The sequence below is a fragment of the Ichthyophthirius multifiliis genome (genome assembly GCF_000220395.1).
Source record: "Ichthyophthirius multifiliis unplaced genomic scaffold scaff_1120509250970, whole genome shotgun sequence".
NCBI classification, from domain to species: Eukaryota; Ciliophora; class Oligohymenophorea; order Hymenostomatida; genus Ichthyophthirius; species Ichthyophthirius multifiliis.
The window spans coordinates 17,296-31,227 of NW_004086327.1; the positions used below are offsets into that span (position 1 = coordinate 17,296).

The 13,932-nt window shown below is 18.6% G+C and overlaps 5 protein-coding genes across 5 annotated transcripts, besides 24 other annotated features; 2 read left to right on the plus strand and 3 right to left on the minus strand. All coding sequences in view use genetic code 6, as the record gives it.

Moving 5' to 3' along the window:
- Positions 1–3,488: 3,488 nt before the first annotated feature.
- Positions 3,489–3,524: a microsatellite.
- Positions 3,525–4,800: 1,276 nt separating this feature from the next.
- IMG5_121790 (hypothetical protein) lies at positions 4,801–6,120 on the minus strand (the record flags this gene model as incomplete). Its single annotated transcript, XM_004032420.1, has 5 exons — positions 4,801–4,917; positions 5,127–5,204; positions 5,250–5,354; positions 6,004–6,089; positions 6,117–6,120. The coding sequence occupies 5 exons, from the start codon at positions 6,118–6,120 to the stop codon at positions 4,801–4,803; spliced, it is 390 nt and encodes a 129-aa protein (XP_004032468.1).
- Positions 5,369–5,409: a microsatellite.
- Positions 5,604–5,648: a microsatellite.
- Positions 5,606–5,654: a microsatellite.
- Positions 6,121–6,144: 24 nt separating the features above from the next.
- Positions 6,145–6,196: a microsatellite.
- Positions 6,197–6,239: 43 nt separating this feature from the next.
- Positions 6,240–8,014, minus strand: IMG5_121800 (ser thr protein phosphatase family protein, putative; the record flags this gene model as incomplete). The annotated part of the gene is made up of 1 exon (XM_004032421.1): positions 6,240–8,014. The coding sequence occupies exon 1, from the start codon at positions 7,989–7,991 to the stop codon at positions 6,240–6,242; it is 1,752 nt and encodes a 583-aa protein (XP_004032469.1). The 5' UTR covers positions 7,992–8,014.
- A 573-nt stretch (positions 8,015–8,587) lies between these two features.
- Positions 8,588–8,623: a microsatellite.
- Positions 8,591–8,643: a microsatellite.
- Positions 8,608–8,701: a microsatellite.
- Positions 8,656–8,709: a microsatellite.
- Positions 8,707–8,750: a microsatellite.
- An 8-nt stretch (positions 8,751–8,758) lies between these two features.
- Positions 8,759–8,799: a microsatellite.
- A 233-nt stretch (positions 8,800–9,032) lies between these two features.
- IMG5_121810 (hypothetical protein) lies at positions 9,033–9,891 on the plus strand. Its single transcript, XM_004032422.1, has 2 exons — positions 9,033–9,669; positions 9,722–9,891. The coding sequence occupies exons 1-2, from the start codon at positions 9,458–9,460 to the stop codon at positions 9,846–9,848; spliced, it is 339 nt and encodes a 112-aa protein (XP_004032470.1). The 5' UTR covers positions 9,033–9,457; the 3' UTR covers positions 9,849–9,891.
- Positions 9,680–9,713: a microsatellite.
- Positions 9,892–11,386: 1,495 nt separating the features above from the next.
- Positions 11,387–11,443: a microsatellite.
- Positions 11,392–11,443: a microsatellite.
- On the plus strand, positions 11,443–11,991 carry IMG5_121820 (hypothetical protein; the record flags this gene model as incomplete). The annotated part of the gene is made up of 1 exon (XM_004032423.1): positions 11,443–11,991. The coding sequence occupies one exon, from the start codon at positions 11,443–11,445 to the stop codon at positions 11,989–11,991; it is 549 nt and encodes a 182-aa protein (XP_004032471.1).
- Positions 11,992–12,041: 50 nt separating this feature from the next.
- Positions 12,042–12,076: a microsatellite.
- Positions 12,076–12,115: a microsatellite.
- Positions 12,088–12,128: a microsatellite.
- Positions 12,129–12,167: 39 nt separating this feature from the next.
- Positions 12,168–12,210: a microsatellite.
- Positions 12,211–12,400: 190 nt separating this feature from the next.
- Positions 12,401–12,546: a microsatellite.
- Positions 12,402–12,462: a microsatellite.
- Positions 12,547–12,738: 192 nt separating the features above from the next.
- Positions 12,739–12,769: a microsatellite.
- A 310-nt stretch (positions 12,770–13,079) lies between these two features.
- On the minus strand, positions 13,080–13,732 carry IMG5_121830 (hypothetical protein; the record flags this gene model as incomplete). The annotated part of the gene is made up of 3 exons (XM_004032424.1): positions 13,510–13,732; positions 13,329–13,465; positions 13,080–13,139 (listed from the first exon to the last, which is right to left on the minus strand). Exons 1-3 carry the CDS (start codon positions 13,667–13,669, stop codon positions 13,080–13,082), a joined length of 357 nt encoding a protein of 118 aa, XP_004032472.1. The 5' UTR covers positions 13,670–13,732.
- Positions 13,481–13,507: a microsatellite.
- Positions 13,703–13,735: a microsatellite.
- Positions 13,726–13,777: a microsatellite.
- Positions 13,778–13,932: the final 155 nt, after the last annotated feature.

Consider the following 13,932-nt stretch of genomic DNA (forward strand, 5'->3'; position numbering starts at 1 on the left):
ATTAAACTTAAGAGTAAATGTATTCATTATTGCCTTATTTACATTTTATTACATTTATAAAATATAAGAATTCAATATAGTGTCTGGTTAGTTATCACTAAATATTTTGTTTATAAGTTTTTCTAAATTAAGCGTCTTTACTTTATAGAAGAAAGATTCTTTTACACAATTATTAATAATTAAATTGAATTTTTGGCTTTTTTTAATTAATGCAAAACTAGTTAATTTGATCTTTCCACAATAATATAATAAAATGTTATTGGCATAAATAATAGATATAGGAATACATAAAAAGAGTATACAAAAAGAACTTTTTTATAATAAAAAAATACTGAAAGTCACATATTCGTAATTTCTATCATCAAAGCAATAAATTCCCAAAATACATATAATATTGAAAAAATATAACGTTATCACATATTAAATCTTAAACTTATACTCAACACACATTCTTGCTGGTGGTAAAAGAGCCAAACACATAAAGTTTTATAAATAATTAAGAAAATCTTCTTGAATATAATGAACTCCATCCTAAAAAGTAAAATCATAAAAAATATAACGCAAAAAGAAGAAAAGAATTGATGAATCAAGAGCAGAAATAATAAAAAGATTAAGTGTTTTTTTAAAGATATTAGAATTAGAAAATTCTTTAAGAACAGAATTTTATTAAAGTAGACATTAAGTATTAATATTATCATTTTATTTATAAGAATTAGTTTTTTTATAATAAATAATGACACTTGAAAAAATAGTGGCAAAAAGAGAAACAGTAAAATATTTTCCCACATTATATTTATTAATATTAATAGCACAATACATATATTAGAAAAAAATCACAAAAGAAAATACTAATCCTCTATAAATATTTAAAAGAAGTGAATCTTCATAAATTTCAGCAATTAAACGTGAATTAAAATGAATTAAAAAAATTAAATTTTCTATTTTTTTTAGTTCTATTCCTGCGAAATTATGCTCCCTAGAAAATTTACTTCCCTTAAATCCACAAACATTAGATTTAGAAAAAGCCTAATAATCGCATAAAGTACCTCCTATATATAAAGTTTTATAGTTTTATTTCAAATCTTAGTTTACTATTTATATTAATCTTACTTTAAGTTCAGGACTACAGTTAAAACACACAACACTTTAAGCAAAATAAGACAAAAAACAAAAATGATTATTTAAATAAGGACTCTACATTATTACTTCTAATGTTTTTCCCGATACTATAATTGCAAAATTTATCATTTTTTATACATCTTTACTATTAATTATGCTTTTTCTACCTATAAAAAGTTTTTATTATTAATTTTATTATGATTTTACAAATATATCTTTTAATTTTTATATAAATTATCGCATCAAATATTATAATTTTTCTTAATCTGTGCTATCAAACATCAGTATTTCATCTTTTTTTCTAAAACCCCTAAAGAATAACACAAGGGAATAACTCTTTATTACTAATCTCCGGTAGTAACCCAAATTTTGATATTAGCATTTTTCAAAAGAACTAAAGATTCAGCCACTTTTGAATTATGCTTTTCTTTTAAAGCCAAAATAGTCAAAAATTAATTATTATCATTCAAACTTTCATTTATAATTTTAGGAAACTCTGCTTTATTTTCTTCTATTTTTGCTTTTAAATTTACTGCCTCATCATCTGATAAAGATTTATATGAATAAATAATAGTTCTGTTTCCCGAAAATTTATAAAAATCACAAATTAAATTTAAATCAAAAATATAATTTTCCTTAATAAAATTTAATTCATTTACATTTATTATTTCTTATCTACTAAATATATAACATTATTGACTATTTTGCTACTCTTCCTATATTAAAATGCTAAATTTCTACTATTGAACATAATAATGATGTCCTAAAACTTTATATTTTTCATATTTATTTAATTGTTGATTATGTAATATGTATGTAAAATCATCTTCAATATAACAAGAAAGCTTAAATTTATATCCAATAGCCTTACCTAATTATAATTATAGATCCTCAATATAATTTAAAGACGAGTTTACAACTTTCCCAGTTTCTTCATCATAAAAAGATCTCGTGTAATGGCATAGAACCATAGCTCTTATAATTTTTTGAGATTCAATATGATATTCTTCTCCTTTAAAACAATACAAATCGGCAAACTCTTATTCTTGTAAAATATTTAGTTAATCAAAATCCTAGCATGAAGAACTTTTATATTATTACTAAGATTATTTTTATTGTAAAACAGCATCCTATTAGAAATTACTTTAAGTATGATTAGTTCTATTATAAATTTTTTCTAAGCTGTTTCTTAGACTTCCTTGAGCAAAAAAACAGCTTCCTCTTTTGGCTCTTGAAGACATATTCCCTTATTAAAACTAACCCGTATATAATTAAAGATTTATTAGAGGAGTATTTGAGTTGCTTGATTTTAAACCATTTTTTTTCATTTATATTTATTCAGAAGAATAAGTTTAAGATATTTTTATATTATTTATATGTATGTCATCTTGTTAAATTTAATTTGTTAATGATAATTTATCATTTTCAGTAACTTCATTTCCATCTTAATTTAAGTTTTCGTTAAATATTAAAATTTTGCCTTTTTGTAAAAGACTGCTTTTTTCTTCTTCTTGAACTATTATAAGATCATTTGCAAAATAAGGTTTTATACATTAATTATTAATAAGGACACTTTGATTTTAAATTTTTGCTATATTTTTTTTATAAGCAATTTCTAATTAACCCACATCAATATTAAAAATGCAGTCGTGCACTGTAAATCCTGAAATTACACTATTACCAGTTGATATAGTATTTGTAGTATTTAAAATAATATGAGAAGTTAAACATAAATCCACTAGGCTTTTAGTGTCATTAATTTCTCTAATAGAATCACTTATTTTAAACAAACTTTTATTTCCAATAATATTATTATTTTCTTATTTAATGCTATCTGTTTTATTTAAGCATGATTTGTTTTCTTTTGAAATCTAAAAGCAAACAATTGACATAAAAAGCTCACTTAAAGCATGAAAATAGATAGGAAACTACAAAACACAGCTTACAATAACTTTTAATTCTGCAAACTCATAATTATTTTCTCCAAAATAGCTAATGTCAAGCTATTTGACTAATATAACAATTACTGATAAAAGAGCTAAAAAAAATAAACAAATTGCCGAATAATATAACTGTTTTCTAATGAAAGTTGATGAATAATAGAATATTTATGATTATTTAAATTTTTTATAAATATATGTCTCCATACCTATTTATATAGCTAGTCCTAATATCCATTCACTAAATTAAACTTAACTTCCTCTTAATATAAACATATTATCTGTAAGTTCTTAGCTTATAGGATCTTTTTTTAATTTTATTGAACCACTATAATCTCCTTCATTATTTCTTTTAAAACTAAATTTTCCTGTTAATATTTTTCGGTATTCTATATGATCGCCTTTTATCTTTGAATCACTTTTTACTAATATTTATTTTTATTATTTATTTTTATAATATATTTTACTGTGTGTTAACTCTGGTGATATTTTAGTCTTTTAATCAGTCATATCATCAATATATTATGTATTTACAGTACACTATTTATAAAACATATCTAATATTAAAATATCACAAGGACATATTTCGTTTTTCTTTATAAGAACTAAATCTCCTATCTAAAAAAACGATGAATTATATTTATTTATAATTTTTTACTTATATATCTTTCCATTTTATTTTTTTATATATTTGTATTTCTTTGTTTTTTATTGTATCGATTTTCTAATTTATATTTGAGTCATCACGAAATTTTCTTATTATTTAACAAGTTTATTCATTTATTAATTTATCATTATTAACTCTTCTTCTATCAAAATACAATTCTCTTAAACTTATCAATATTAATGTTATTATAAAAGGAACAATTATTGCTGATACTAACTCACTATTAATTTTATTTTATGAAAAAAAAAAATATTGATATTATATTAAAAAAAAGTAAAAACTATAAATCTTTCTAATTTAAAACATTAGAGTTTAACATAATTATAAAAATTATTATCTAAACAACAAAATACCACCTTGATAATGCTTTTATAAGCATACTGAATATAAATTGATAGTTCTAATTAATTTTTTTAGAAATATGTTAAATTAAATTTTTATTTATTATTACACTGTATAAATTTGTCTGTATGGCATTAGATCTTCTTTATCTTTAGGAATATCCTTATATAGATATAACTTCACCATATGCTGTTTCGATCTAAAGATAATAAATGGAAAAAAATACATTATTTAATTTATATTAGTTACTTTATAATTATGATTAGATAATATATTTTCTTCATTCCCATAATAATAATCATATGCTGATTTCGTCAATTTTTTCAATAGTATTGACATTTTAGATAATTTTTTATTTTTAAATTTGAATTAATTCTATTTAACTATTATTTATTGTGTAATTTAAATTTTTATTTATATTTTTTATTGTGTAAAATAAAAATTAGTTTAAATTTTTATAATATATATGTTAATTAATAATAAATCCATTACTATATACTTATTTATAATTATATTTAAAAAAAGAAATATTTTAATACTTAAATATATAATGTTTTTATTCTATATAAAATTATGATTATAAGATATACTAAACAAAATAATAAGGACAAAATTATTTTTTTAATTTTAAAATATCTAAAACAAAAATAAATAATTAATGAGATAAAAAATTGTTTATTATATTTAATAAAAAATAATTAATTAAAATCAGTATAATAAAATAAAAAATAATCACCCATATAAGATAATAGTTGAAACTCCAAAATGGTCTGAAAGCTGAGTAAAAATTTAATTATCAATAGAAAATTTTTATACACTGCTACTTTTTATATCAATTTTTAATTTTTTCTATTTTAATTTTTTTAATTATTAAATTAATAGAAAATATAAAAAATAAAATATTTTTAATATAATATAATAAATACATAATTATTTTAATTTTTATAACAAATTTATTTTTCATCTTCTTAATAGTTCTTAAATAAACTTCTTGGGATAATTTAAAATATATAATCTAAGCATGATTCACTACATTAATCTATTTATTCTATTAATACAGTTTCAAAAGGTATTTTAACTTTATTAACAACTTTATATTCTCCATAAGTTATAGGGAATTATCCATTATTAGCTTCCTAAATATTATATAAAAAAAAAATTAAGCATTTAATATAAAATACCTTTGCTAAATCTATAACAATATCTTTATCTTTTCCTTAAAGAATATTAATTAGAGCTTCATATTCATTAAAATAAGTTTAATTTATATTTAAATTAAGTTTACTCTTTTTTTTTATTTTTTTAAAAATAAAAATAATATTTTAAATAATAATAATAATAAAACAATTAATTCATCTTAATTTCTAAAATTGCTAATTAAAAAGTCCTAATGTTTTGCATCTACATTAAAATCACCTCCAAAAAGACATATATCATCATTTTAAAATAAATATTTTTCCAAGCATTTTTATATAAAATTTCTAATTTCAAATAACTAATTGATTCTAGTAAAAGTGCAAGGTTTCTTATTTTAAAATAATATTAATAATAATAATAATTAATAATAATAATAATAATAACTTAATCTTCATCTTATGCATAAGAAGCTTGTGTATGAGTATTAAAAATATGTAAAAATTTATCATTAATTTAAATTTTTGCATATAAAACACCTTTTTAGCACAATCCATCTGCTTTAATTCCATAAGAAAATTGGAAAAACTCAGATTATACTATCGGATATTTACTTAGAATAGTTAATCCTGCATCAATTAAAAAACGGGAAAAAAATCCAGGTTGAGGAGCACTAACATGAAATAGAAATCCTTTTTTTATTGTAGAATAAACAACTTTTTATCTCCTTCCAGAAAAAGGGCGAAAGAGTTCTTAAAAACAAATAATGTCAAAATTCTATATATATTTTTAAATAAAAACTGTCAAACGTTCATCTTTAAAGTCATCTTCATTTGTTTTTATAGGAGGAGGTCTTATGAATATATTGTAAGTCAAAACTTTAATTTCTTGTTTATTAAATAATTAATATTTACTCATTTGAAAATAAAAATAATTTTTATTTTTATATTATATAAATATTTATTATTTTATTATATATTATTATTACTATATAAAATATATTCAAAACAATAAAAAATACATATAAATAATATCTTTCAATTCTTTTTAGTAAACCAATTTCCATATATATATTCTATTATTTTTTTCTTGTATCTATTCCCCATACACTCTTCCTATAAATGTTAAGTTCCTTCTAAGCCGCACAATATTTTTTAATCAACCTCCTTATATTCTATTTATTAATTTTAATTATTATAACTTTTAGCATAAGCATTAAATACATTAATATTATTTTTCATTTCTTTCAAAAGTTTTTCCCAATCATCCATATTACCAAGATCATTTCCAAAAATATTTTAATACTTTTCTTTAAATACATAATCTACATCAAAATTTACTTAATTAATATCTTTTACTCCATTTAAATTCCACTTAGTTATATTAAAAGAATATTATATATAATTAACAACTTTGGCATTCTCTTTAAATAGTTCAAAAACTCTAAAAGTAGGCAATCTATATACAAAAGTAGTTAATGAAGGAGCAACGAAAGCCACATTTTTAATTTTTTTATTTTCAGGATTTCTATAAACAACAAATTAATCAATATGTGTATGTCCAAAAAATTGTCCGCTAATAACATCTGCAAATCTATAAATAATAGAATTATATACTTAACTCCATAATTCCAAAACATCACCATTCGAAGGAATATGTCCAATAATAATTGCTTTAAAACCTTTTTTTTCACAATCTATCAATTCTTCTCTCATCCATTCTAGCATTTTTCCAGGATCAGTTGGATTTTATATTAAAAAGAAATTTCCATTATTTGCTCCTTGAGTATTTATTGCAATAATCTTTACTTTTTCATTCAAAAAAGTCGAATAGAAGCCTTTATTAGCAAACATTTCAGCTGCTTCTTTTCCAATCCAACTTTACCACATCGAGCTTAATCTTTAATTAAAATATTTTTCTCTTTAACTTCCAAAATCATAATTATTTACAGGAAAACTTTCATGATTACCCATAATTGGAAAAACTTTGATTTTCGGTAATTTTTATTATAAAATTTAAGTAATTTATTCAGTTGATTTTAAATTATCTTCTAATGATTATTCCCAAATGAAATGATTTGTATTATCGCCTGTCCATATTATAAAATCGAGTGTTTCCGTTAAATTTTTTTTTATAAACTCAATTGTAGCTTCTATAGTTCTAAAAGGAATATCACAGTTACCAACATAACCCCAATATCCGGCCTTTTCAGTACTTTCAGAAGACTCTTCTCTACAACAATTAGGATCTTTACAGTTTGCAGAAGCTCCTTCTTTGTATTTTTCATCAAAATGAAGGTCTGTTAAGTGTAATATATTATATTTATCGTTATTTTTTTATTCTTTTTTATATTCATTTACTATAGGTTTGTCTTATTCTATTTATTTTATTAAGTCTTCTATATTTATCTCATCATAATATTTCGGACATAAACCAAGCAAAGGACAGATCATATTTGGATCAGTGTATCTTTTTTATAACATATCTATCACTATTTTTGCATTTTCTTCTATTGCTCCTTTACATACTTTTTTAGTTTCAATTCGAAATGTTGTACAAAAAAACTCGGTAAACGAAGCAATATTGCGCACAAATTCGGTTGTGTTTTTTGATTAGATTTTCGATAAAAAAAGTTGACATTACAAACAAAACAAAGAACCTTCTTAAGAATTTTATGATTAAAGTTATAATATTTGAGTACTATTTTATTGTCCTTATGTTTATATACAGAGTACTTTTAATATATATATAGCAAGTATTAAGTAAAACTTAGTTATTATTGTAAACATTTTGCTGTTTTTTTTTTGAAAAAATGCTGAGATATATTTGTGTTTAAATTATTGATATATATAAATAATCTTTAATTTATATTTATTTATACAATTATACAATATTAAAAATTTTATAAATATTGCATGTTTTCGTAATTTTATATTTTAATTAACAATATATTTATTTTTTTTGTATAATATTAGACATTGTCAAAAACATTTCTTCGTGTTTTAAAAAAAGTAATAATAATAAAAAAAACTAATTTTTAAAAAACTTTATAATTATAATTAAGATATTGATTTCATTCTGAAACTTTTAACTAAATATATAATATATTTTTTAAAAAATCACATTTTTATTTTTTTCACATCTATTAAAATAAGGAATAATTGATGGTTAATATATAAAAATTTTAAATAAATTATAAAAATAATTTATTTACAATAAAATAAAATAATAATATAAATATATTTTATTTTATTTATAATAGTTGTAAATAAAATAATATTTATAAATTGTTTATTACATTAATTTTATTTTAAAATAAATGATAAATTCTTTTATTAAATTTATTATATATTCTTACAATATGAAATTTTTAGTTAAAATATCAATTTATAATTAATTTTTATTTATAATAAATTATTTAATATTATATATATATAATTAAATAAAAAAAAGTATATATATATATATATATTTAAATATATATATATAAATATATATTATAGATATTTAATAGTTTTTTTATTTAATATTTTTTTTATATTAAATTTCAATTATTATAAAAAATAATATTAAAATAAATAATGACATTAAAATAAATTAACAAAAATATATTAATAATATTAATTTTCTTAATAAATAACAGCTTTTTAATATTTTTATATAAGAATTTTTTAAGCCTTTATTAAATTTTATTTTAAAGTTAAAACTACTAAAAAATAAATAAAAAAAAACTATAATTTCCAAAAAAAAAAATGAAATAATTAAACAATGAAACATATTAATTTTCTGCTAAACCATTACTTCAAAATCCCGCATTAAAGACATAGAAATACCGTATTAATCCAGAAGATGAAGAGTAAATTAAAAATAATACTAAAAATTAAAAAAAAAAGCAGACTTAACAATTCCAAAAACATAATGTTTGACAAACGTGTACTAAGAGGAAATACATATGCAAGGTTAAAACAATATTCATAAGCATAATAATTTTAAACATTATAATAGTCTCAACCTTAATAAAAAATTCTAAAAAATGCATTTTCAAAGCAGCAATCTCTTGTGCGCAAGTAAACGCCTCCTCTACCCGAAGGAAGACATAATATAGAAGTAATGACTGAGTAATATGTAGAAATATTAGCTGGAAAACCTTCAGAGACATAATAATATGCATAAACAGAGCCTTAAATAGATAGGCCTTATAATAGACTTTTTTGGCCTATGAAATTCGGAGAAGATAAAGAGACATAGATACAAGATGGGGATTTATTTGACTTTAATGTTGAGGTAGAAGTTATATTATAAGTTTTGTTAGGAAAAATTTTAGTGTAAAGTAGAATTGAAGTTTTAGAAGAAGAAGAATTAAAAGAAATGTAAAATCAATAAAGACAATTCGAAATTATAAGAAATGTACAACTTGCAGAATGCCAAAGATTCTAAACAAAAGAAGAAAGAAAAAAAGATGAAATTGTAATCAAATTTTTTTTATTTTATTTTATTTATTTATTTTTTTAAAAAAAAGGAAAGAAGAAGTCATTAATATTAAAGTTTTTAAAAATAAAAAGTTAGTATTCATAAAAAAATTATTTCAAGAAATATTGCAATTAACTATTTGCATTCTTTAAAGGAAAATGTTTCTTAATATATGATTGATTTAGGAGTTTTTAGAAACTTTTTATAAATTTAGATCTATTCTAATTACCTTCCTTTTTTATAAGATCAAGTTAATTAAAATTTGATTGACAAATAAATTATAGAAAATCATTTTAAATGTTTAAAAAAATATAATTTTTCATTTTTTTATTTATATTAATAAATTAGAACTATGTTAAAATATTAATTAAAAAAATATTGAATTACATAGAAAAGGATATTAAATATAATTAGAAAAACGCGAATAAATAAAACTTTAAAGAATAAAAGAATAAGAAGAGGAGGAAATCCAGAAAGAAATTCAAAAGAATTAAAGAAAAGAAGATAAAAGAAAGTAGAGATTAATAAATAATATTCTAAAAAAAATTGTTAATAAAGGAACTTTAAAAGAAAATATATAAAAAGCATATATTTGTGATATAGATGGTTCTTAATAATATTTACCTTTTGGTATAAATATATATATATAATTATTCATATAAAAGCTTATTAATTAAAATATAAAAAAGTGGGGCTATTTGGAGGTTTTTTAGGTTAAATGTTCATATTATTTAGTTTTTTAACAAAATATGAAGACAGTTTAGGATAAAGTCATATACAATAATTATTATAAAATGAAAATTAAGTAAAATTATAAAAAAAATTATTTATTAAAATAAATAAAGTTAAATAAATTATTCGAAGATTTTTTAACCACATTTGAATAAATTTCACTCCCTATAAATAATTAAGTCATTTAAATACTAGAGGAAAAATAAATTTAAATAACAAATTTATAAAAACTTAGCTAAGCTTAATAAAAAGAAATTATATAATTGTTTGAACCATATGTATTTTCATATTCATTTAATTTAATTAAGGAAAATTTAGAATAATTAGAATATTCTTAATAAATTTTAACTCAATTTACTAAATTTCTTATCAAATAAAGCTTAAAAGATAAAACAAACATTTAAATATCATTTATTTAACCTTCTAATGAGATAATTTAAAAAGTATTAATTAAATTAAAACCTATTCCTATTTAAGGTAAATAAAAATATATTTAAATTTAATTTTTAATAATTTTAATACAGATGAAAAATATGAAAATAAAGCTAATATTTTTGTATAAAAGGACGGAGAATTAGAAATATTAACTTAACATAATGTTGCGGAATATATATTTAGGGAACAAATGATAAAAATGATGTAATAATAAAATTTATTGGATAAATAAGTTGATGTTTTGGCATAAATTAATGGATAAATTGATTAGATTTAAAATTAAATACTAAATTATAAAAAAGATTGTTTAGAAATATTTGAATTTTAATAATACTGAAAAAAAAAAAAAAGACTTAAATTTATAAATTTAATAATAAATAAAAAAAAAATATAAATAAACTAATTATTATAATAAATAAAATAATTAGAGATATTATATTAAAAAAAATATACATTATTTTATTTTACTTGTTTATTTATAAATATAAATAATGTTTATAAAATTCTAATTTTTAGATGGAATTTGCAATATATCAACTCTTTTTTCAATATAAAAATAAATAAATAAATAATAAAAAAAATCAAAAAAATAAAATAATAAAAATGACTACTCAAGAAGAAAATACCGAAGTTTTAAACATAAAAATTTAAGAAATATCTCGAAAAATATAAGAATCTTAAATCTTATAAAATTCAGAAGTAGAATAAAAAGAAGAAAATGAATTATAAAACAAATTAGAATCATCCAAACAAGTAAATATGAAATTAAGTCCTGAAAAAAAAGCTAATAGCTCATAATCAACTTTAAATGAAAACCAATCTTAATCAGAATAAAAAGAATAGCCTTAAGAAAATGAATTAATCAAAAAAAGTGAAGAATCTGTTACATAACAAACTCAAAATAATACTAATACTGAGAAAGAAAATAGTGAACTTGTCCATGACACATAACCTTATTCGATTTCAGATAATTAGAAAGATGAAGAAGAATAAATTTAAAATGACACAATTACTAACTAAGAAGATCAAAATTAAAAAATAACTAAAGAAGAAAATATTTAAGAAGAAATTCAGAAATAAGAAGATAATCTTTAACAAGCAAAAGATGACGATGATTTAAAAGAAAATCCTTAGAAAAAACTTAAAGTTTGATTATTATTTTTTTTTTAATTAGAATATTTGATTAATAATAAAGCATTATCTATATATATATATATATATATATATATATATATATTTAATAATATTTTTATTTTTTTAATTATTTATTTTATTTGATTATTATTTTTATGAAGTTTTAGTAATATTTTACTGTTTATATGATAATTATAAGAATATAAATTTAAATAAAAATATATAGTATTAAATAAATATTTATTTTAAGAAAAATAATTAAATTTAATTAAAATTATAATTATTTTATTAATAATATAAAAAATAAAATTATGAAAAAGTTAAAAGATAAAAGTTAATAAATTTTAAATATATTTATAAAAAAAAAACTTTTTCATTTTCTCTACATATTCAAAATATTATTTCCATTATTATAATTAGAATAATAATATTAATATTATTATTATTATTATTATTATTATTATTATTATTATTAATATTATTATTATTGATACATTTAAGCATATTAATTATTATATTAATTGTTAAATTAATTATTATATTAATTATTATGTTAGTTATTATAATAATTATATGTTAAATAGTTTAATGCTTAATATCTATTTTTATCTACTTCATTTTAATTATTATTTATGTTTTAAGCATTATTACTAGTATTATTTTATTATTTTTAAGGTTATTCATCAAAAAATAATAAGTCCATATTACTTTTTTATTAATTTTCATTATTATTTTTTTAATTATTAATTTAAATATTTTTAGTATTATTTTTACTATTATTACTATTATTACTATTGTTATTATATAAATTCATTAAATCGAGTTATATTTCATCATTTCCATTTTAAACTGCTTATGGAGGACATTGCTTAAATTCACTGAATTAAATGTCTAATATATTATTTTAATTTTTATTTATGTTATTATTTTAATTATTTGTATGCGAATTTTCTTCCATATCTAATAAATCAATAATATTATTATTTTTCGGTGTAGCAAATGAATTAAAATTAGATTTTTAAGGCTAATTTTCTTATCTTAAACGATTAATATGATTATTATCAGCTCCACAATTCGAATAAAATTACAATTCTTTTCCTTTATTATCATTTATCACTTATAAAGCCGGGTTATTTAATGTTTTTTCTTATTTTTAAATTGGCCTCCTATTTAAAAATTTAAAATTATTTTTTATTTTTTATATATTTTTTACTCTAATATGCCTTTGGCTTTATTTTCTAAAAATATTTAAACTGGGTTACATCCTTTAGTATCTGAATAAATTTTTTTATATATTTTTCAGTAACAAATCTGATTCGATCTTCTGGTTAACAGTTTGCTTATATTCTTCTTACAGGTTATTTAAATTCCCAATAAGAATTAGCAATCCCGTTTCCAATATAATCCATAATTTCAACATTTTCGATATTCCATCTATCTATTTTAGTGGAATAAACTCTTGTTATTTTTCTACTTAAATGCCTATGTGCACCTATTAATTTACTTTTTTATTTTTTTTATTTATTTTTTTTATACCAGAACAAGCCATACATAAAAATACACCAAAATCTAATGAAACCCATGTCGGAGCTTTTAAGTTGCAATCTGCACAAAATAAGTTTTCGTCTCTTTTTAATATTCTCATGAATATTTTTTCTTGTTTTGTTTCGTCCAAGAGTTAACCTGACATACTCATTTTTTCTATTTTTATTTAATTTTTTTAGAAAAAATTATTTTTATTTATTATTTTTAATTTCTTATTAATAATATTTTTATTAAGTAATTGATATTTTATTAAATAATAATAAGTTTTTTTTTCTTGTTAATTAATTATTAAATTAGGTTATATATTTGCTTTATATAAATTAAAATAGATTTATATTTATTTCTTCTTGTTTTTTTTTTATTTGATATATTATTAAATTAGATCATTTTTTTTTATATATATATAATCTGAAA